General features: G+C 43.9%; 1 protein-coding gene across 1 annotated transcript in view; it reads left to right on the top strand.

Annotated features, from left to right (window-relative positions):
- The window catches only part of SETBP1 (SET binding protein 1), a 242,572-nt gene that overhangs the window by 150,674 nt on the left and 67,199 nt on the right, over positions 1–24,699 (top strand). The window contains 1 exon segment of the mRNA XM_059833916.1: positions 13,309–16,774. Coding sequence (XP_059689899.1) covers positions 13,309–16,774 — 3,466 coding nt within the window.

Genomic DNA, 24,699 nt, shown 5'->3' with positions numbered 1-24,699 from the left:
CTCAGATATCCATAACAAGCTAGGCACTCTGCAGCAGCAGAAATTACAAGTGCTGAACACTGAACTAAAGTCTCTGGCACTTTAAAGTGCACATTTTCCAGCTTTGCCCTTTCCATAGTATTCCACGGGGGCCACCCATCGCAACTGCTGATAAGGTCGTGTGCAGGGTGGGTGATGAATCTGCACTGATTTCAGAAGGTTTTTCTGTCTGGTTGCAGAAAATAGATATGCATGTATCCTTGAGAGAAATGCTTAGAGGGGGACTATGCAGAAGTATGTGCATCGTCTAGCGAAAAACAGAACAAAGGGGGGAAAAAAGACAAAAAGAAATAACTATTGAGTAGTAAGTTAATTCTTTACCTAGAGTGCAATAGATTTTTTTTTCTTATTTGAAGTATGTTTAAAGCAGTCACTGAACAGTCTTTGCACCAGTGTCTTCAACATATGCAACCTTTTTGTACAGTGGTTTGAGATTTAGCTCTTGCTCTTTTTTCTCCCCTGCACCCAAAAAACCCCCAAACACCCTTCAGTACACCAAGTGTGACATTTGGATTGAGGCGGAGACCTCCGACAGTTCAGAGGTTTGCATTTGGGCTCATGTTTTGAGACTGTGATGCAGCATATCAAACAGCAAAGAAATTTAAACCAGAAAAGACCAAATCAATACATTCTTCCATATTTAAAACAGGGGGAAAAAAATAAATAAATAAAGCAGCTAATGCCTAAAACTGACTCCAGGGTTCTTCATGTCTTCAGATCCAGGATGTTTTGATTTCATGCTGTTTTACAGATGTTTGTGAGACTTAGATCCAGATTGGGTATCCTCCTCTTACAGTTCCGGGCCAAATCTCGGCTATTTGGTGAGGACAGAGTCAGTCTGGAGGAATATTTCACATATATTTGCCTTTCGAAGGTCCATGCTCAGCCAGCGCAGAGGAACGGCAACAGGAATCACAGTAACTTCCCCTGTGCCACGTTGGTAGCCTGAGTGCATTGAGCCGATGGCATTTGGCATCGCTCATGCTTGCAGAACCATGTGTGGTACAATGCTGCCCATCCTTGGTCTGAGGGGAACAACATCTCACTGGGTTTGTCAAGATAGAAAGGCCCTTCCTAGCAAATCAAGTCTGCTGTATCAGTGGGACACACCACTTTACAGCAGCAGGGAATATGGCAAGTGAAATAAATTGTTAAAAAATGTGAAATATTCTTTTTGGTGCCAAGGATGAGGAGGAATTGTTGGGATGAATGCAGAACTGAGGTATGCCTGGGGATGGAAATGATTCCAGGGGAGGAGACAAGAGACTCTGAGCGGTGAGATTTATTATGCTGGGATATAGCCTCCCAGAGGAAGGGGTTGAAGACACATTGCTGGAATTGCTTAACACCAGGTTGGACAAAACACTGGAGGATATAGAGAGGATATATAGTCACAGATTTTTAAGGCTAGAAAGAGCCATTGTGATCACTTAGTCAAACCTCCTGCATGACTCATACCAGGGGATTTGCCTAAATGTGTCCTGTTACAAGTCCAATAGCTGTTGTGCACTAATGCATATCAGTTAGAAAAACACCCAGCCTTGATTTAAAAGAAACTTCCGGTAATAGAGAATCCATTGCTATGATAAGGTGTTCTCATGATTATTTATACCCCCTATTAAAAATGTGGGCCATGTTTCTCACCTCATTTTTTCTAGCTTTGGCTTCAAACCCTGTATATCTGCTAAACTGAAGGACCTTCTGTAGCACTTTTGTCCCCATGTATTTTTAGTCCCTTTGACGTGTATCTCAGATGTTTATAACACCAGGTTCACCTGTGCTTTAACCGATCTCCCTCTCTCTCAAGTAGCTCTTGGAAACACTTGTCTTCTGCCAACTCTTCCAATGCCAATCCTTCAGAATAAGTTACATTTTGGAAAGAAAGAGGCACAACTTTGCTCCCTTAGCGATGGACAAATGCACTTTGACGTCTGAAACGTGTACTGCCTGCTTCTGATTTACCCTATGTGCCAAGCTGCTTGGGTAGGGGACTGTATCTTCGGTGTCAGTATTTTTATAGAGTTACTCAACTCTAGCACACAGTCAGCACTTAAGAGGAAGCAATAACAGGACTGGGAATGGTTTTGCTTTGTCAACATGTGTAGAGCAAAGAAACGTACTTAGGTGAGTTACTAGAACAAGGGAAATTAAAAGGGCAATGCTCTGAAGTGCTGGCGGTACCGCACCATCACTCTGTCTGGTCTCGATGTCTCCACTCCTAAGGGGAGCATGTGCATAGAAATCACTGCACTTCTGCACAGGTTCAAGAATTTAAGGGTTTCTCCAGACCAGATCTTTAGCATAGGATAAGCCAAATTCTGACCCAGGAGAGCTACAAGCTTCGCTGTTCTGGATGCTAATCCCAGGCCAGAATTTATATTAAAAGGCTTTCCACCTGCCTTTTCTACCTCATGGGTGAAAGACTGGGGACTCAATAAGCTGAATTCTACCCCTGATTTCCTAGGGGAGAAGCTAGAGAAGTTTGGGAGGTCATTTAAGCACAAAGCTGTACTTGGGGTGCTTTGCAATCCTCTTTTCTAGACCACTGTTCCCTGCCCTCTCTTTTTCTGATCTGTGCTGCTATTGATTTATGTGTGTAGAAGCCAAACCTAAACTTGGTCAGGGCCTTTAAGTAATGCTGCTGTACCTTAATAAAACTGTAGTTAGCCTGGTGCTGTTGTTGTGAAAACGGTTGAGAAAGTCTTGAAAGTATAAAATCAAGGGACAATTAAATCTTGGGTTCAGCTCCCAAATGGATTTCCGCTGGAGATTCACACTTAATAAAATACAGAAAATTGCATTTTATTTTGGTACATAAATACTGGTAGTGGGGGACTGTGGCATTTAGAAGAGAGAATCGCTCCACCAGAAAACTCACTTCAGCAAAATGATGCAGTCCAGTTGAGCCCCTTTTATGATCTGAGAAATGACTGTTTTTATAGCACACTAAATAAAACCTGCTATTCGAGCTGGAGGTTTATTAGTAAAGGTGATTTTGCCATAGCTGGGGAGGAAGGGGTGGAAGGAGAAATGAGGGATGACCATCAAAGCAGAGATAAGTGTCGTTCAGAAAAAGCGCAGCAATGCCCCACAAATGTGGTGTCACTCATCATCACCACACCTAGCATTGCCACAGAAATATTTTATGTCATTATTTTTGTTGTTGTTGTTGCTCCGAAACATTATTGCTAGCCTGGTTGAATTTCCCCCAGTGGGAAAGCCTTTGCTATGGGTGTGAGGGGAAGCCTGCTAAAGCATCTGGGTGGAAAAGGCATCTGCAGGGAGCCAAATCCAGGAGATGGTAAAATCGGTTCTTACAGGACAGCATTCAGGTTTAGCCAGGGAAGCTTGTGACTTTGCTGCTGCCCCAAATCACCACTGTTACGGTCTTGAAAGAGGACTTGCAGATGGGCATTAGCATCCTCATAGCACATGTCAATGCCTCAGGCGTCTGGGTGCAGTGCTGTGTGTCTTCAAACCTGCCTTCCTTAGGGTTGTAAACTAAAATCACCTGACTGAGGACTAAAATCCTCAACAACTTTGTCGCAGGGGCATCACCTCTGGTCCAGAAACAGAGACGTCTGCCATGCTTTTGACGTCTTCAACATGTGCAGCACATTTCCTCACCACCTCATGTGGTTGCTAGCGGTTCTAGGGAAAAGGGGAGAAGGATCACTTTTTATCTGACAACGGTGGTGAAAAATAGACACAGGTTATAGGCAAACTGGGAGGATAAAACTTCTGAAACTCCACTCATCCTGTAGCCTTTTGCAAATGGGGCAGGTTTCATTGCATGCCTGCTTGGAAAGTTAGAAGGACTGCATGTGGTGCAAGGGAAGATGAGTGTGCTCCTATTAACTTTCATCAGCAGATAATCATTTTACTGGTGAAAACAAAGGAGAATCCCACTTGGGAGTCTGATCTGAGACCAGCTGTTTGAGAGAGTCCGGAACATGTCCCATCTCCGGATGGTACAGCCCACACCATTTGCTAGCTTTGCACAGAGTGCGGTGACTTTTCAGTACGCAATCAGTGGAGCCAGAAATTCGTCACGTATGACCTCTTTAGGCAGATTTTTCCAAAGGGACCAAACCGCCCACATTTTGCTGCAGATCACTGAACTTCATCTTTTCAGGGTGAATTTGCTGAAGGCACAGGCGATGCTCTCTCTGAATTCATAGTACAGGACTCAAGTCTTAATGCAGAGAGGTGGAGGACACTGGATATTTGACCTCTCCCGCAAATTTTCATGAGCTTTAACCCAGCTGCGCCAGATAGATGTTCTGGCAGATTTCTGGGCTTTTTGCTAATGCTGTTGTACATGCAATACTTCATGCCAGACCTTAGCTGCAATCAGGATGCTTTGAAAGAATTAATCTGGCGGTCAGTAACTGCTAAATGAAGTGCATGTTAAAAGAATGATGAGCTAACTGACTGGAGCTCACAGCTTTTATAAGCTTCTCTAAATGCCTGTTTTCAGGTGAATTCAGCATCTCCTTGGCATTTAAGGACTCAATTTATAATCAAATTATTTAAATCTAGTGGAAAGAATCACTGGCTTCAATGGAAAAGTCATTTGTATTTCCCCCACCCCTTGGAAAAAAAAAGTATTCAGGGTAACACTGCAATTCCTATACTAAATGAAGGATAAAAGAAATCTTTCAATGCAAATTAAGCACTGCAGGCTTTTAAAAATTATAGCAGAAACTTACGGTGCACAGCTGTTCACATCCTTATTTCCAATTTAGTAATCTGAGACGTGCTGAAGCATTAACGTCCTGGACAACACCACAAACCTTTCAGAGATTAATACCACTTACTGCTTGCATTTCTGCAGGTCCCAGTCCATCTTGGGATCCTTCTGCTGTTTGATTTTGGCCAAGTCACTACACAGATATACATTGCTCTCTACAACTTGAAAGTACAGAGCAAAGTGGAAGAGCAGGATGAGATAGAAACCTGGACGTGCAATGTTGTTGTTACACACTGGGAAGAGTAGGTCAAGCTCCATGGAACTCTACCACTTCTGAAGGGATGGAAGTATGTTTTATATATGAACAATAAAGCCTTAATATCACTGTTGCTCTTAAGTTCATTAGCAAGGCTTTTGAACAAATGAAAGCATGCAGCTTAGCAAAGGTGTCTTGCCCTGTGAGCCCTGGCTTCGCGGACATAATGTCTGAAACGCTCACTTAAAATCTTTGCCCTGGCTTGAGGCCAAACAAGGACCGAACCGGGGTTATCTCACCAGATGAATGGGCAAAAGTGTATGACTCCCATTGTAGTCCACCTTAGCTGGTGCCCAATTGTTCTCTCCCAGCTGCCTAAACTGAGGCAGCAAACTGTGTTATGCTTAAACACCATATTTAAACTGCATTGTTATGTCGATGGTGATGGGCTCTTTGTTGGAGATGACAGAAAAATCCCATTGCTAAGAGTTTTCCCAGACTCGGTGCTTAATACAAAGCCCTGAAAAGAGCAGGGTTGTTTAAACATTTGATAAAGAAAATATGTGCAGAGATGGGTCTATGCCACTAGTAAGGAGCAGATCAGCCCACAGCACCAAATCCTACCTTTATAAATTCAACATGTTGTTGCAATTTGCCCAAATAAAGTCCTCAATCCCTGTACGTGGAAAATGGAAGTGTCTGAAATCCAGCTGAAGATTGAAATAGTGTGAAAATAATCCAGTTTAAAGCTAGTAGCAAAATTAATTTGGAATAACATTGGAATTTCTGAATTATTTAGCAAATCATGATGCTTTACCACAAATGCATGAAAAATTACAATTTGCAACCACATGAGCATGTTTGGACCCTTCAGTAATCCCTGTGCATAGCTTTGTCTTTTCCTTAAGGATAAGTGCTTTAGATAGGTATTCTCAAAACAATTACAATGCAAAAGCCTGAACTTCCACTTCTCTGTATTGACACGATCACACAAGTATCTCAGGGAAGACAGAGCTACATAGCAAAAGGAGTGCAAATCTGGAAGGACCTCCAGCAGCTTCAGTGAAGATCCTCCTGATTTGTGGGAGACTTGCACCACAGTCTATGATGTTTGTGTTCGGTGAATGGACACAAACAAGTGATGCTTTGCTTTTAATTAACCCACTCCCACCCCATGCTGTGTCTTTCTCTCAAGTAGCCCCCCTGCAGCTTTGTGTTAATTCCTGCCTCACTTTCAATGTCTAAGGAATGATCCTCACTCCTGTGAGTGTGGTGGTGTTTGGGCTTTGTGCTATTGAAGACTCAGGGAGCGGGGGAAGGAGTAAGCTCTGGGAGCGATAAATTTGACAAACTGCTCTGGAAAAGCACCCTTGTTTGGGATGATAATGATGAATTTTATGTTAGTGCCTGCTGACATGTTTCTCATTAGAATTTTAATTGGAATTAAAGCCCCTACATCAGTTCTGAAACAGATTCAGTGGGGTTTCTCAGAAGACACTACTGCTGTTTGCACTTCCAGCAAGTGTCTTACGCCACTTTGTGATCCCTCCTCCCTGGTTAGAGTCACCGAGGACCTAAAAGACTTCCTGAAACCATTTCAGACACTTGCTGTTATGAACTAACCTGACTTGATGACAGGTCCCTCCTATTGATTGATCACATTTCATGTCAATGACGGCTCAACCTGTAAGTCATCAGGCCAGAGTTAAGTTCCCCTAAACCTGGTGTCTCCTCTGCTTCGCATCTTTTATTTACAGAGCAATGCTACCCCAGGAAGACTCAGTGTACTCACCAAAATGTATGAAATATCTCCAACCTGTAGTTCTGATTAGAGCCTTCGAGTGAGCAGTTTGCAGCTGTCCCACTGGGACACAAGAGAAAATGCTCAATTTTGAGCAAAAGTATGAGCTGAGCCAGGATTATTTATTCATGTGTTGGAGCTGGAAATCTCAGTTTTTTCTTCCTCTCAAAGGGTTTTCTTCTCCAGTAACATGTTTTCATGCGTGTCTACGAAGCAGAAACTGAAAAGAAAGCTTTTTCAAGAGGAACGAATCACCTGGAGCTTCTGCAGTTTGTAGGAGCTACTTGCGAACAGAGTCTGATTTTTCAGAAGGCAGGTGCCCATTGCATTTTCCACTTAACCTCAATGCCGCCAGATTTATTCACTCAGTCTTGAAAATCTCAGGTTGACCTTTTGCTAGGCACCAAAGGTCTGTTATCAGCATTGTCTGGAGCACTTTCAAGTATAAGCTTAACTTAAAGCAGGTATGTAAAGCACAACAACCCCATGCAACACTACGGGCTTGGGGACGAGTGGCTGGAAAGCTGCCCAGTGGAAAAGGACCTGGGGGTGTTGGTTGACAGCCGGCTGAAGATGAGCCAGCAGTGTGCCCAGGTGGCCAAGAAGGCCAATGGCATCCTGGCCTGTATCAGAAACAGTGTGGCAGCAGGAGCAGGGAAGTGATTGTACTCGGCACTGGTGAGGCCGCACCTCAAATGCTGTGTTCAGTTTTGGGCCCCTCACTACAAGAAGGACATTGAGGTGCTGGAGCGTGTCCAGAGAAGGGCAACGAAGCTGGTGAGGGGTCTGGAGCACAAGTCTGATGAGGAATGGCTGAGGGAGCTGGGGTTGTCCAGTGTGGAGAAGAGGAGGCTGAGGGGAGACCTCATCGCTCTCTACAATTACCTGAAAGGGGGTTGCAGAGAGGTGGGTGCTGGTCTCTTCTCCCAAGTGACAAATGACAGGACTAGAGGAAATGGCCTCAAGTTGCGCCAGGGGAGGTTTAGACTAGATATTAGGAAAAATTATTTTACTGATATAGTGGTCAAACATTGGAACAGGCTGCCCAGGGAGGTGGTGGAATCACCATCACTGGAGGTGTTCAAAAAACATGTAGACGTGGCACTGTGGGACATGGTTTAGTGGGCATGGTGGTGTTGGGTTGATGGTTGGACTTGATGATCTTAAAGGTCTTTTCCAACCTTCTGTCATTTCCAACATTCTGTCATTCTGTCATTCTGTGATTCTGTGAATTCAGGCTTGCCTTTGCTCTGAGCTGGCTCAGGAAGGTCCAGTTTGCATGCACTATTGCTGCCATAGCAAAGTGCTGTGCCTGAGCTAATATCCTTCTCTGCATGGCTTGAAGACAACACCTGGTGACCCAGCATCTAGCCAACCCAGGTGGCAAGCAGAGCAAATGCCCACATATGTCCAAGCAGTCACAGCTTCACCCTGTGGATTTCCAATGAGATGCCAGCTCCCAGTTGCCAAAATTGCTACCAAAAATGGCTTACAAGTTCCTAGACCACACAGAGGTATTATACGGTGTTTTGATGAGATTTGTTCTCACTGGAGAGGCAGGGGTGGCCCTGAGATAAAAGCAAGCACTTCCCAAGACTCTGATTCGAAGTGACATTATACGTTTAGGAAAGCCTTTCCTCTTTTTTCTTTTTCTTTTTTTCTTTTTTTAATTTTATTTCTAGCTTATGAAGAAGATAACAAAGGATGGTATGTCCCCAGAGCACACTCTGATGTGTCACTGTGGATGCCAATCCCCACAGACGCTCCCGATGTTATTAATTTTTAAAACAAACTTGCTGATTGAGGTTCTGACTGCCTTTAAATTGTCTCTACAAGGAGACTGTGTACTAATTAACCCACAGAAACAATCAATGATGTACCTTTTTCAAGTTTCAGGGTGATTAGAATATGAAAATGAAGAGCACAATGGTGCAGATGTTTTAAAATCACAGCAGACAGCAATTAGTGACATGGGAACCAGCTGCTTATCTCTCCAGATAAAGCCTCTTAATAGGGAATTACACTTGAGGAGCCATTACACAGATGGATCTGCGAATGATTTAAAGAGGGGGCGTTGTAGTATTAACTTTGATTTGCAAGCCAGATTCTTGACAAGCTGTATGTGTGTTACCTCTACAAAAAGGTGTTTGGAGCAGAAGGGTACCATCCCCTGTAAGCAATCAGATTTTTTTCAGGTGATGGGTTTCTCTAATTGTGTATTTTATCATCATTATTATTTTTAATTATATTCATTTTTACTTGGATTTTTTCCTTATTATTATTATTTTACTAAGAACTTGATTTGCTTGCTGGCATCCCCTCCCTCTTTTTGCTTTGGGTCTGGAAGCAGCATGTGGATTTAGAGAGAAGCTCAGGTGAGGGAACAGGGAGACAGAGTGAGACATCTAGTAGTTAAATGAAAGGAGTCCCTGAGGGATGTATTCTGCTGCTGAGTACTGCTTCTAGAGTAGGGTGCTGCTCATCATGGGACTGATACAGTCTTATCCTCCCAGTTGCAAGGACCTCATGCCAGAATAAAACTGTAAAAGGAGTAAGCTCATCTGCAGGTGCAGGTTTGCACAGGTCTAGCAAGGCAGGTGTAAACACACAGTCCCAGCTCATCTGCTTTCTGGCCAGTGCTCTTCAGTTGCCGGTATATGGGATGTTTCCGGCTCATAGGTCTAGCCACCATTGCCAAAGCTGAGGACTGAAACTCATGAGTTTGGCATTAAAATCATATACTACTAATAAGAGGGTTCAAACTTTATTTTTTTTAGTCTAAGGTTCAGCATGTGCTGGATCATATTGCTCAAAATTCTTTGGAGTTGTGAAAACTATTAGCTTCTTTATGTGTACTTTATCTTCTTTAAAGAAAAGATGGGATTATAACCCACTAAGCACATCTGGTAAACTGAATATCAAGAGAAACATTGACCAAGTCTGGTGAGATGTGATAAAATTCCATGGGTTAAGTTATGCTTCTACTTTCACAAAAGAAAAAGGAGCAGACTCCCAGTGCAGAATAGCTAGCTGCTGAAGAAAATCCCATTTAATGAAAGGGCAAACTACAAATAGAGGCAGGCACTGAAGTTTAAACTATTTTTAGGGTCTCATAAACCAAAAAGTAAATAAAGGTAAATCTTTCTGTTTTCACGAAAAAGCCCACTATTCTTGATGCTGGTCTCAGCCGTGCTGCCATAGGAACTCCATTCAAGTCAAAAGCCCCTTGCCGAGACCTATGGAGCTGCGGTATCTTGCATGCTTACTGACAAATAAAGTAATGAATTTGTGTGAAAGGCACCAAGACATAGGTTTCTGAAGAGCCTTATTTGCCCTCACCCTACTGACAGCTCTGACATCCTCTGCTAGATCAGTGGAGGGTTGAGTTATCTCAGCTGGGGCTTGTTGGCTTCTTAGTGGGGTGCTCACCCAGTAGGGAAAATTGAAGCCTAAACATTAGGACCGATGGGATCAGACAGCAACCCAGATGAATACACAGGGAATAAAATACACTTAGCTGCATTATTTTCAATGGATTTACCAGTGCTTTTAAGTAAACAGTCCCCACATAACCATTGCAGCCAGTGAAACCCAACCTGTTGCAGCGAAATGACCTCTGGTTGCTGTGCTGCAGAAGAATTATTTTGGGGCGCTATGGACGTGTTTGGCAAGGGAGAGCAAATAGTAAATGTTATGCTGGAAGAAGTTGCATGAGGAAACCCAGTGGACTGTTATGTGCTTGGGCAGATATATAGTTTTGACATCCCGCTTAGGAAATGGAGTCCCCTGATCCTGCAGACTGGTCGTTTTTTGAAGGCCTATTGAAATCGCAGTGTTTATCCATGTGATTAAATGCCTCCAGAGTTGGCACCTTTGATGACATAGCCGTATCTTTCTCATGAATTGTAAGATAGATGTTGTGGTGGCCTGTGGTGCCGGAGTAATGACAAGGCTATCATTAGGGATATGTTGGAAGTTGCATCATCATTTTATAATGTGCAGGCCGAGGAAATGAGGCTGGAGGAGCCAAGCGATATATCAGCATTCATCACTGATATATAGTTGGCCTCTCAGTTCTGAGCCCCTTATTAACTGCCTTAAAATATAGATCAGAGATTATTGCTCCTTTTCAACTAGAGATCTCTGTGTGTGTGGTGGACTTGGAGGGACCAGGGTATTGCCAGCGTGTGATGTTTTCACTCACTGCTGTAACCCTCTTTCTTTTTTATTTTTTTTTCCTCCTTCCAAATGAAATTTTTCAGGTCATTTAGTTTCACAGCTCAGCATTTTAGAAATAACGCGGGTGTAGGGAGTTGCTTTGATTGCAAGCTGTAAGGCCAGAATCTGTTCAGAAGCAGCCTGGCCCTGCCTCGGCGCCGGTCCTGGGGGCGAAGAGAGGTCTCAGCCCCTCATTTCCAAGGCTTTTCCAAGTCACAAATCATGGTACTTCGGGAAGGTGATGTTTCATGTGAGGCTTGGGTGGAGGGCACCCACCTCCAGCCCACCGGGACCTCACCAGGGGCTGGCCACCTCCCACACCTCTCCTTATGCCCAGCTGCCTGCGCGCTTGGCCTGGTGGCAGCAGGAGCCCCAAACCGAGGTAAAATGAAGCTCAGGCTCTTTGTGATCAGCTTAAAAAAGTCAAAATAAAAACAAACTATCAAACTTCAGCGCCAGCGCTGCTGATTGCCTTTCGACCCCTCTCTGGCCTCATCCCAAGGACATGGACACGGGTGGGCTCCATTTTCCGAAGGAGGGCATCCGCGGCATGGGTCGTGGCCACTGCACGCTGTGTGGTTCGCATGCGGGAGGCCGCTGTGAGGAGGAGGAGGAGGAGGAACTGATTCATTCCCCGAGGGCTGTTTATGCTTTCGGCTCTTTTCTCAGGCTGAAGAAACCGGGTGTCGCTCGCCCGCGACATCTGCAGCTCCACCGCAGCTGCATTCTTTCATTTTCTCACTCCACAATTCCTGGAAATCTCTGCTTTCCCTGAGCATGGCTGGTCCATGTGCATGACAGCTGAACTATCCACAGGATTTAAGAGTCCCTGATTACTCCTCATATGATGGACCAGAACAGCTTCATCAGCTGTTCCAGAAAGGCCATGTGCCCATTTTTATATGCACATGAATGATATCTCAACATCAATTTGCCAATAACATGTATGTTTACTGGTCACTGAATAACACACCATGGGCTTGAGGGCATTTAGCACTTTTCAAATCCCTCTGAAGTTGCTCAGAACTGAGGCCACCTCATTTCCCTGCTCAAAAACCTCTTACGCTGACAGCCTCCTTGCCCCAAAACCTCTGTTGCAAACATCCCGAACGGTGATCTAATGTAATGCTGCTGATAGAAACTTAATTGTAACAGGGTGTTTGCAGAAACACGAGACACTTAGCAGTTGTTTTCTATTGTTCTTTCCTTGGTTACACATTTATTTTAAGTCTCTCATCATTTATTTGGCATTCGGAACAGTGTCATTACAGTTTGCTAAGAACAGTTGTTTGCAGTACTAGGTGTACAAAATCAGTTGCACGGTTTGATCCAGAGCTTTACAAAAAAAGCTCCTAAATGTAACAGGAGAAAACAAATGGCTAGAAGAGGTCAGTTAATGAAAGTAAAAAAAATATTTTTTTTTGCTTTCAGCGACTTTTCGAAAGGTTACAGCTGTGGCAAACATAATTTCTTTAGCTGACGGAGGTCCACCAAGAAAAAAAAGCAGACTTTCTTTTGCTCTGTACCAGTCTTCAGCATGATTTTGCCCTTACTGTAACCTCTGCAGCTTGAAGAGCTGCTGTCAGATTAGAAATCATATTGAAAATATCTCTTACCAACATTGCAAATAGCAGATTATTAAAATGGAAAGGGAGTAATGCAAATCTTGAACCTGCCAAGTGTGCCTCACACACTTGACGCTATGCATATGATTTTAAGTGCTAAGTTTGTGGGGATGACTTCGATGTGGAAATTTAAGCAAGTCAATCTTTGCAGATTTTGGCTTCATAGAGAAGTGGACCCATGGGTTTTCCTCTGGTTTGTTACAACTTCCGAGATAATTTTGCATTTTTCTTGTTTACAACAATGAGCTTAATTGCTGTTGTTGAGCCTCAAGTTCTGTGAGGGATTATTTTTTAGGAAAAAGGGATTCTCACCAGGAGACTGAGTTGCACCATTCATCCATTGAAAGGGAATATTTTACTTGTGTTTTAAATTAAAAATCAATAGAATATGTTTCCTTAGCAATTTAGCATTTATAGAAGTATTTCCATTGTTTTTAGAGTGGGAAAGCAAAACAAAACTTGTTTACAGTGCATGAATATAAATGCAAATTTGGCTCAAGTATAAGACAACTTTATAAACCTTATAAGTTTTTATATAAGGCTTCTAACACTTACAAGGACATTGGTTAAGAAGAGTTGTCATTCACTGTACAAATAAAGAGCTGCAATCAGGGGTTATGAATAGACTGATAAACTAATTTTTTTTTTTTGCTATTTTTTTTCTGCTACCTTCCAGGTTTATGACAGGCCACAAAAACATTCTGCTCTGCACTATGATCCAGGCCTCCAACAAGACTTCACCGGTGACACCTTAAAATCAAAGCACCAGCAGAAAAGTAGCAACCAGCACCATCTTGACTGGTCAGCGAGCTCTGATACTGGATCTGCTTCTCAAAGTTGCTTCATCAACACAGAACCCAGTCGAGAAGCAGTTAGTGCCACCAAGGTCTCCGCTCCAGAGCCAGGAATTTCCTTCAGCAAATCCCAAGCAAAGAAGTCTTGCGCCAGCAGCACGTGGGGGCAGCTGTCGGCCAGTAGTAAAGAGCTTGCCATTTGCAGTGCAGTCCCATCACCCAACAACATCAGCGCGGCCACCCAGCCGAGCTGCGCCTCTGAGTGCAATGGGCTTTTGCCTCTCGGTGATCAAGAGGGAGGTGTGCAGTTGGAGGTCCCCGATCAGCCCCCCGGGAGTACAAAGAAGAAGTCCAGCAAAAAGGACTTGATAAGTCAAACCATCCAAACTGCAGACATCGAATGGGTGAAGAGTGCTCAGAAAGCATTTGACGGCAAATCCCATGACAGCATGGAAGGGAAAAAGGAGTCTTACTCGATGGACAGTGTGTTGGATACATCACCCTTAAAGCAGAATCCCACTTCTGCTAGCAGTTGTGAAAGTGACACCAGTCACGTACGAATTACTATCCCAATAAAGTCTCCAACAACAGACACATCTGGCCACAAAAGGAAAAAAAGGCAATCCACAAAATCTTCCACAGAGAAAACTATCCAGGAGAAAAGCCTGCCTTCTGGACTTGTTATGAGCAGTGAAGTAGCAAATAGGACTAGCTCTCACCCAGAGGGGAGTAAAAAGGATCTTCGAGCCACAAAGCCAGGGAAAGTGATTGAAAATGAGTCCCCCTTAGTACCTATTGACAGCAGTGTGCTCGCTGACAAAACTTCCCCCAACAGTGCCACCAGACTCAGAAAACCTGTATCTGTGACATCCACTCTCCTACCCACTGATCTTCCCACAGCTGGCAAATTATCTGAGGTCCAGCACCCCAAACATGCAGCTAAGCGGCGATGGACCTGCAGCAAACCTAAATCTATCCTTCGGGAGACCTCCATGACAACATCTGAGAAGCTGATGGTGGAGCCTCCTTCAGCCTATCCCATCACACCATCCAGCCCTCTGTATACCAATACAGACAGTCTTACTGTGATCACACCTGTCAAGAAAAAAAGAGGACGACCAAAGAAACAGCCTTTGCTCACTGTTGAAACCATTCATGAGGGAACCTCCACCAGCCCAGTGAGTCCAATCAATCGCGAATTTCCAGGAACAAAGAAAAGGAAGAGGAGACGGAATCTGGCCAAGTTGGCCCAGATGGTCCCGGGAGAAGACAAGTCCATCAGTGAACTCAAGTTTCACAAAAAGGTCGGGAAGCTTGGGGTCTTGGATAAGAAGACCATCAAGACCATTAATAAAATGAAGACCCTGAAGAGAAAGAATATTCTCAATCAGATCTTGTCCTCCTGCTCCAGCAGCATAGCTCTGAAAGCAAAAGTCCAGCCACCATCTAGTGCTGGGCCAACCACCATTGATGCCAGACTAGGGAAGCAAATCAATGTCAGCAAGAGGGGGACTATCTACATTGGTAAAAAAAGGGGCAGAAAGCCAAGAGCAGAGCTGCAGCCTCAGCCAGAAGAACCTAAGACAGCCATCAAGCACTCAAGGCCTGTTTCCAGCCAGCCAGAAAACCCAGCAGTGCCTTCCAACCTGCAGTCACTTGTGGCATCGTCACCAGCAGCTATTCATCCGCTTTCAACACAGTTAGTGGGGACTAATGGCAACCTTAGCCCTGCAAGCACTGAAACAAATTTTTCAGAGTTAAAAACTATGCCAAATCTTCAACCTATCAGTGCTCTTCCTACAAAAACCCAGAAAGGAATGCACAGTGGAACTTGGAAGCTGTCTCCACCCAGGTTAATGGCTAATTCACCTTCCCACCTCTGTGAAATAGGTTCTCTGAAAGAAGTCACGCTGTCGCCGGTGAGTGAGTCGCACAGCGAGGAAACCATACCGAGCGACAGTGGGATAGGTACAGACAACAACAGCACTTCTGACCAAGCCGAGAAAAGCTCAGAGTCCCGCCGGAGATACTCCTTTGATTTCTGCACCCTGGACAATCCAGAGGCTATCCCATCTGACACCAGCACAAAGAACAGGCATGGTCACCGGCAGAAACATCTCATTGTGGATAACTTTCTCTCGCATGAGAGTATTAAAAAGCCAAAGCACAAGAGGAAAAGGAAAAGCCTGCAGAACAGAGATGACCTCCAGTTTCTGGCAGACCTTGAGGAACTCATCAATAAGTTTCAAGTGTTCAGGATTTCCCATAGAAGTTACACATTTTATCATGAAAATCCATATCCCAGCATCTTCAGGATTAATTTTGATCACTATTACCCTGTGCCATATATCCAGTATGACCCATTGCTCTATCTTCGCAGGACCTCTGACATGAAGTCTAAGAAGAAGCGTGGTAGACCTGCCAAAACCAATGACACCATGACAAAGGTGCCTTTTTTACAAGGGTTCGGTTACCCTATCCCCAGTGGGAGTTACTATGCACCCTATGGAATGCCTTACACATCAATGCCTATGATGAATCTTGGTTACTATGGTCAGTATCCAGCTCCTTTGTACCTGTCTCACACGCTCGGAGCGGCTTCCCCATTTATGAGACCTACCGTGCCCCCACCCCAATTCCATGCAAGCTCTCATATGAAGATGTCCACCACTGCCAAGCATAAAGCGAAACACGGAGTGCACCTACAAACACCTGTGGGAATGGGCCTTGGAGACATGCAGTCCTCTTTGGCTCCTCCGAAGGTTGGAGGAACAAGCCTTTCAAGTGGCCGACTTCACAAAAGGAAACACAAACATAAGCACAAGCATAAGGATGAGCGGATATTGGGGACACATGAAGATCTGAGTGGTCTCTTTGCTAGCAAGTCCACTGGCTTCTCCAGCCATGCCATCAACGAAAGGCTAAGCAGCTCAGATAAAGACCTCTCCTTGCTCAACGAGAAAAGCAAGCATAAGGAGAAGCAGAAGCACCAGCATTGTGAAACTGGACACAAAGGCTCAAAGAGTAACTTTGAAGTGGATACACTGTCTACGTTATCACTTTCTGATGCCCAGCAGTGGACACAGAGTAAAGATAAAAGTGACTCAAGCAATGATCCCATTGACTCTTGCACAAAGAGATACTCTGGTAATACTGAGAGTAATGGAAGGTCAGAGTCCCTGGACATGTTTGGTGAAATGAATTCCTCGAGTGAGAAGCGGGACAACGATGCAAGTGGGAATAAAAGAAGAAGCTTTGAAGGGTTTGGAACTTACAGGGAAAAGGACATTCAGCCCTTCAGGACAAACAGAAAGGACAGAAGTACTTATGATTCTTCAGCCTCTTCAGGTAAGCTCTACTTTATTCTGTTTTACCTTACTGCATTTAAATTTTAATGCTGAACAAAGAGGGACTTGATGTTTACAGCAAGTATGTTTATGAGTCAATATCTTCTCTGGCTTTTTATAATTGATTCCCATTCTGCATCCAAACTTTGGGGAGATCGACAAGAAAGTTGGCCACGCATTAAGCCAAAACTTTTAAAAGTCATTGAGTTGTTACACAGCATTTTTATAAATATTTGTCCTGCCTTTGCCTATCTCTCATAGCTTATTGCGCTTCCTCCAAAAATCTCACCATTGCATTCTGCAGCAGCAGCAATTATAATACCTGTTAGCAAGGTAGGCATCCCTCTTATTGGCGTCTAATGTCGCGGGGTGGCAATCGTTGCCCAGCCTTTGGGAGAACAGCCATGGTACTGAGCAGAGAGTTTCTGCTCTGGCCCACAAAGCCATTTGTTGATGGGATGGACCAGACGTGTGGAAAGTTGTGGAGCGGGGTCAGTGTCCCATTACTGGTGTGGTGTACTGCTGATTCAGAGGGACCCATCACGGTGGTAGCTGGGCTGAATATATGGAAACCCTGGGTACAATCCTAGTGTAAATCTGTCACTTCCAGTCAGCAGGTGTCGTGTAAAGTAATCATCTTGAGCACTGAGTGGCTGTGGGAAGGGACTGGTGTCACGGAAACAATAAACCCTAGCTGATTGACTCTGAAGAGTTTTAGGACTCATGACTTGGAAATATAAGCTGGGTAGACGAGGAGGGAGGAAGCTTCTTCCTGCTGCTAAAGACATCTGTTTCTCTCCTGCAGAAGGGGAAAAAAAAAGGGATCTGAATCTTGTCTGAGAGACTGAATTGTACTTTACAATAGGGAGCTGCTTTTGTGATGACACAGAGGCAGGTGTTTTGCTGCAATAGAAATTAATTTAGCTTGGGAACAAGCCCAGAGCTCCTGCACCATCAGATATTTATCACAAAGCAGATTTCACACTTGGTTCTGGAAAAGGATGAGCTTTACTGAACCAACCAGTGGTGGATGAGGTTCTGATGTGCTAAAAAAGAACTTCAAAGAAATGTAATTGATAGCCTCCAAATGAAAAGAGAATCAGCTGAGAACACAGAGGGAGCAGAGAATTTGTATAACCTGCCAATGTAAGGCTCTTAAGTTTTTTATTGACTTGTAACTGATTGAATTCCAGAGACTGCTCATGCTTAAGCCACCTAGTCATTTCCATCTCCTTCGCTGAGATCAGGATCTGGACTACAGCAATGAAAAGCAGTCTAAAATGAGAGCTTATCCCATGAAAACATTTCCATTCATGATATTGTATTATATCAGACCAGTTGTGATACCCAGAAATGGGAAACCCAGAAATACTGGAAAAGAGACTGAATTCAGTCACTGGTTATATCAGGGTTGCTACACGCCTGAGAAAGAACAAAATTGCTCTCCACCAAGCGCTGCGGTGGCTGTTGCATTAAGGAAGTTGTGTCCTATCAGAGAAGGGTTAAAAGTCTTCAGAATTTTTAACAAGGCTATTTCTCAGTTTTTTAGTGGAAGTTACTGATTACACAGTTGGATAACAGTTGGTTTTGTAGTTTTTTTACTTTCTGAACAGAAGATGTTTGTTAAACCTGTACTTTCCAGTTTAATATATTTCACTTCAGCGTAGCAAATTGTCAAGAGGAAATTCTCAGCACTGCTGAACCCAAATGAGTTTCCAAAGGAGGGGCATGATCCCTGCCAGGTTGACTAGGAAATAGAATTGGTAAAGAAAAAGTCCATTTCATGTTATTTTCAGTTTATCGTCCATGACGATAAAAACGTAAGATGGAGTGGTAGAACTTGCAGTAAGAGCTCCATCAGATTTGCTGTTTAAACTTTTAAAACTGGTGGTCATTTAAACTAAAATTATTATTTTTATTTATTTTTACTTTTCATGATTACAACTGCACATCGTTCCCCATGACCTAATCCATCAAGTCACAGATTATGAACTGGTTTCTTCATTGTCAAGCTATTATTTAGATGGAAAAATCATCAGCAGTTAGCTAAGCAGAGCCAGCTAACCAGAGCCATACCTTGCACTACAAGGAAAAATACTAAAACTGAACAGCTCTGCCAAGAAAGGCCTGGAGCCAAGGCTGCTCATTAAAGCCTAGGAACATCTGTCTACTTATGACTGTCTAAGATCTCAGTGCAGCTTTTTTTCCTCTCTGCCTTGGACCTTCACTGGCATTCCCAACAGAGGTCCGCACTTAAGTCTAGCCGTAACTATTCACTGGTTCCCACCGAGAAGGGATTAAACTTTTCTATGATAACTTTGACCTTCTTTCTCCTAATTCACCTTGCATTTCCCTAAGATGGCTAAACAGTGATTGACTAATCACAAAAATAAAAGGTAAAAGAAAAAAAAGCACTATGAGAACATATAGCTCTGTCCCAGGAGGGGATTTCCATAGTCTGATTGCTCTTGCGATTTGGTATTTGTCATCTTTCACAATATAAAAGTAATATATAACAGAGATAAAAGGAGACATCCTGAATATTCAGATGAAAGCTGAAAATAGATTTATATCACAATTTCAGTGTTATCTTTATTGCATGGGCATTTTGGCATGCTTAGTAATGCCATTTGCAACTTCATTGTATGTTGCTGGACGATGAAATACGGAGCAAAACCCACCCACACTCAGTAGAGATATCTGTGATAAGAGTGATGAGAGAACCATTTGGTGCTCTTTGGCATTCAGGCATTGCAGTTTGTTTCAGTGTAGTGTGCTGGTGCAGGTGCCATTGTATTGTTATTTTTATTATTATTATTATCTGTGTTGAAACAGCACTTAGCCATTTCTGAAAAGTTCAGGGTTTCCTGGTGCTATGTAGTGGTCATGCATATGGTAGAAAACAGTCCTGCCATATAACCTTAAAGCCTATGTATGATTTTACAATCTAGAAAGATTAGGATGTCAATGGAAGGGTTGTCCCTCGGTTTCTGGAGGAGGTGGTTGCAGTCCTGGCACAAGAAATCTGTACCAGGACTGAAGGGTCCATTGAGGGAGTGCCACCAGCCACCTTGGCTGGCCACAGCAAACGTCCATTCCCTGTACTGCACCAGCTTGGACTATCACTGGCCATTCATTAGTAGGGATCTTGTGAGCTTTGGCTCATTTTACATCTCGTGGGACCTCTTGGGGTTAAATGTGCAGTGTCAATGCATATGATTATTCTCCCAGTGTACTGCCTGTTTCTCCTCCATTGTTCTGGAGAAACTGGAGTCCTTTCCATAAGCACTAATTAATAACTCTTCCTACCTTCCTTCCCATCCACTCCCATGACCTGTTGCTTCCTGCTGCATTTTTCTGAAACTGCTATTTTTGTAAGATTCCTGTGCTCACCTAACCCTCCTGCACTTAAAAAGACTGATTAATCAAAACTAATTAAACCCTGCTTTCCTGTTTGGCTGATGCAGAAGACTAGTCAATGGCATTAGTCTGGCCTATAGGCAAGGGTACAGCAGAAGGTGTTTCAGATCCTTCCTTGCCACAGTCATACTGTCGCTTGGGCACATCCTGAACTAAACTTTCAAGTTGAGTGCACCATGCATGGACTCAGTTGACTCCCTCCTTCCACTCCCCGCAGCCAGAGATACACCTCATGCGTCTGCATTTTCTGGGGCCCCTCTGGCACTCTGTGACCTGAGGCACTGTGCACAGCTGGGTGGCTGATCCTTTCATCTGGTCTCCTGTAGTTACTAAAGGCCCAGGTGAGGGACCCAGGGAGAGGCCACAGATTGATGCCACAGCTGGGCTGGGGAGGTTGAGCACAGAGCTGTATTCAAAGAGGTTCTCATAGCAAACACCACATCTCCTTGTCGTGTGTCTGCCTGCTTCGCTTTCATACGTGATGCTGAAGAAGAAACTTGCATTGCTGATGAGCAGTCTCCATGCCATAGCTTGTGCCTTAGAAAAAAGCAGGAATGGTTACCTCTTCCCTATTTCCTTAGGTGGGCAGATGAGGACAAGCACATTTAACGTTTTAAGGTGCATCGATAAGATGGCAATTTGTGTATATGACCTGTCTGATTATGTCCTAGTTACAATCATCACAGACCAGGTTGTAGCTGGGGGTGAAGCAGAGGTCAAAAGTCACCCTGTGCAGGACTGTATTTCTGCTTTTCTTTGTAAGGAGACTGATCAAGGTCTATGCTACTTTACGCTCACAGTATTTCTGCCCCTTTTTTTAAACAATGATTATACAAGCAAAGATTGCCTTGCTTGCATATTGGGCATCATGGCTCAAAGATCAGCTAATAAGTACATGGGTTTCATCAGATATAGCACAGACACCATGCACAGTAAATTTACAGGAATATAAAGTTAATCATATGCAGCTATTAGGAATGTAGTAACCATCAATCTCTGAATGCTAGATAGTTAGCATGACAAACATGCTCTACAAATTAATGCTTAACTTACTTACCTACAAGCCCCCCCACGCCTTCTCCCCTCAACACCCAGCAGTGCTACAAGCTGAATTTCTTCTCATCTGACCTTTCCTCCTCAGCTAGTCTGTATGGTGCTGGTTTAACTCTGAAGGAATCAGTATCAGCTTTAGATGGAGGATGGGCATCACACAGTGAGTAGTGTTTGGCCCTGTGACTTGAGTGGGAGAAGAGGGACTGCCATGTGTGCGTACGTATGCAAGTCATGCTTATTAAATGCATGACTGTATGTTGTATTTTTTTAATTTTCCAACATCTTTATCTTAAAAGTGCCCTTGTTCCTGTTAAAAAGCCTTACATTGGGTGATTAAACCTTCCAAAGGGAGAGTAGGAGGTACACTGGAGGAAGGGAGGAGAAGTGACAATCAAACGAATGAACAGCATTCATCTGATGTCAGTACAAACACACATATAAGTATCCATGCTCTGCTGAGGAGCGTCATTTATCCAGATGAGATTTCTTCCCTGACAAAACTCCCCTCCATGGCTCAGTTTCCTGCTGGAATGGGCTGTTGCCACACAGCACTGAATAAATCTCTGGTTCATCCTTTCTCAGAAGTCAAATGCATTAATGTGATTTAAAACAGGACTTGCAAAAACAAATATGGTGAAGTATTGGCAAAACCACCATGAGTTTTGTTTTGGTTTGAGGGGGGTGGTTTTGGGTTTTTTTTTTTATAAGAAACAGTATATGCAGTTCTGGACTATTATCATGAAGCCTTAATCAGCCACAGTTTTACACCAAGAAAGGATCAGTATTTCAGTAGTGGGTAAGCATATTTATTTGTTCTTCTGAATGTATGGAAGATGCAAGCAAACAGGGTTAGCCAACTGCCTTATTAATCAGACTTTACTTTGTATAATATTACTTTCCACAAATATTTTTTTTATATGGCTCCAGAATCACAGAGCTGGTTCATTATTCTGCAGTGAACACATTATTTCAGTAATAGGGGAAACAGTGGTCCAACACTATATTTAATGAACATTTTCTCATCTGACCAGCTTAGAGACACAAAATGAATGTCTATACTAGCTGGGTCTTGTATATATACTCATGGATGCACCTTTACATGCTGAAACAAGGAAGGAGAAGTGACAATTAGGTGATAAACGGAGTTCATTAGATATCAATTCAAACACACATATAAGTCACCTTGCTTTCTTCAGCAGTGGCATTTGATTCAACAGGACCTAGGTGTCATATGGCACTGTGCGCACAGATGCAGAGGCAGGCTGATGTGTGGTCCAGGGTTTGGAGACTCATCTTCCATCTAGTTTTCTCATGTGACTGCGGAAAAGTGTCTTAATCGCAGTAAACCTCAGTGTCTGTCTGGGAAAAGGGGGTAAAAGCATTTTCCTGCTGTACAGAGCCACGGTGAGGTCTGATACTCAGCGATGCCCAGCAAATGCAGCGTGGGAGCAGTGGCAGTGCCTGAAGCAGATGGGAGAAGAGCCAGATGTGAACTTCACTCGCTGAGGATGTATGGAGTATTAGTCACCCTCCCTTTCCCCAGCTCTGCCTCTGCTGTGGTTTCCTCGGACACCTGAGGCTCCTACATAGCTTCAAGCAGCTGCAAAAGTTTTCCAGCCCCAGTGTCGGGGGGTGGGGGGGTGGGCCCTTCCCCTGTGTCCTGTGGTGAGGGACAGGCACTGTACAGTTACGGGGTGAGTGTTTGTACCATCTGGGCCATAAAAGTTAGTATCGGAGCTTTACAAAATACCATTATTTGTAAATACAATTACATTCATCAAAACAGCTCTTTGGGCCCCTGGATACTTAGGAGTACAACTGAAACTACTGAAATGACCTCCAAAAGCATTATCCGGCCCCCTTAGGATAAACATCTTTCTTGTTGTTTTCCACTAAGTCTTCTGCCAGTCCTGGGGAGAGGAGGCCAGGCTAGCACGACTGTTTCTCCATTCTGCCCACAGCATTTCCTAGAGCAATGGGCTGTTGAGGGAAAACAAAAACGATGGGGAAAGCAAGTCAAAGCTTTCCTTGAAAGTGTTTTGACCAAGGCATTTGAAATACAGTGAGTTTTGTTGTCGTCGTTGTTGTTGTTTTAATGCTACCACTTGCTCACTGTGTTGCTTCCAATGTTTGCACTGACCAAGGAGAGAAGAAACAAGAGGGAAGTGGAGTGGGAGAGGGAGCTGGAGTATTTACCACCCAACCAATCTTTTATTTCCTCTCTTAATGATTGTATGTTTATTGCGCTGCCTGAGGCTCGGTACAAAGTCTTTTGGACTGGCGATGAATTAATCAAATTAAATGCTGTGACCCCTTTGCTTTTTGGGAGTGTTACAAGCCTCCCAGCACCCTGCCTAATTTCTGCCTCTTACTTTGCTCTCTGTCCAACAGTCAAGCGGTTCTTCCTTCACAACTTGGCGGCTCCCAGCTATTTATCTTTGCTCTTTCTGGCCAATGCCAGAATGTCTTGTTTGAAGTTTTTATTTAGACCACTGCTGGTTTATGGAGTTGTGCAGATTCCACGTTGGGTGTGCAGCAGCTTCGCGTCAGACACAATTGGCTTCTGCTGGGCTCTTGGCTTTAAAAGGCAATAAAGAATCACGGCCGGATTCTCGTCTCGGCCTGGCGTAAATCAAGCGTCTCCCCATTGAAATCGGTGAGATTGACTTCTAGAGTGAAGTTTCTGTTGAGGCAAAAAGAGAGTGTGGGGCTGGGAAGTCCTGTCCATGGCTTTGGCGGGTGTGCGCCAAAGTCCTTGTGGCTATGCTCTACCTGCCGGGTGCCAAAAACAGCCTTGGTTCAGCTTTGGTAGAGATTTTCTTAGCTTGGAGGAAGAGGGTGTGTTAAGATATTGACAGTGCGCAATCTGGATACTTGTGTAAGTGGCAATTTAAGGAGAGTTAGAAGGAAAGATGTGTGCTGTAGCTCTGGACTATACACAATATAATTTCTTGCTCGAAGGCACTGATAATCTGGGTACAAGGCGAAAGATCTGCTCAGATGCACGGAGGAAATAAAGCGAAGCAACGGCTGTATCTACACTATTAACCTGCTGGTCACTGTGACTCAGAGCTGGGCACAGGAAGAGCTGAGCTCAAGATATCTGCCGGTGAGTGGGATCGTAAAGCACTCAGGGCAACCTGTGTCCCATGCAACACAACTGCAAAAGTGAGAGTTGGGGGTCTGCCACCTCCAGAGCATGATCTGAGGCATCTTCTCGATTCCCGCTGCATACCAAGAGTTTTATATTCATGTATCACAGCAAAAGAAAGCTGAAAGAGCATTATCCCAGCTGTCTTAGTCTGCCTGATTGCAATAATGATGCTGAACAACAAAAGAAGTAAGAATGTCCTGTTTTAAGGTTTCACCAAGAAAGAAGTCAGAATAATTCCCCTATAGATCAAGGGCTGAGGGGAGGGGTGGGAAAGGAAAGCTTTGACTGTCAATGGAGGA

Source organism: Gavia stellata, chromosome Z, assembly GCF_030936135.1.
Source record: "Gavia stellata isolate bGavSte3 chromosome Z, bGavSte3.hap2, whole genome shotgun sequence".
NCBI classification, from domain to species: domain Eukaryota; kingdom Metazoa; phylum Chordata; class Aves; order Gaviiformes; family Gaviidae; genus Gavia; species Gavia stellata.
This window is presented reverse-complemented; position numbering and strand designations above follow the sequence as displayed.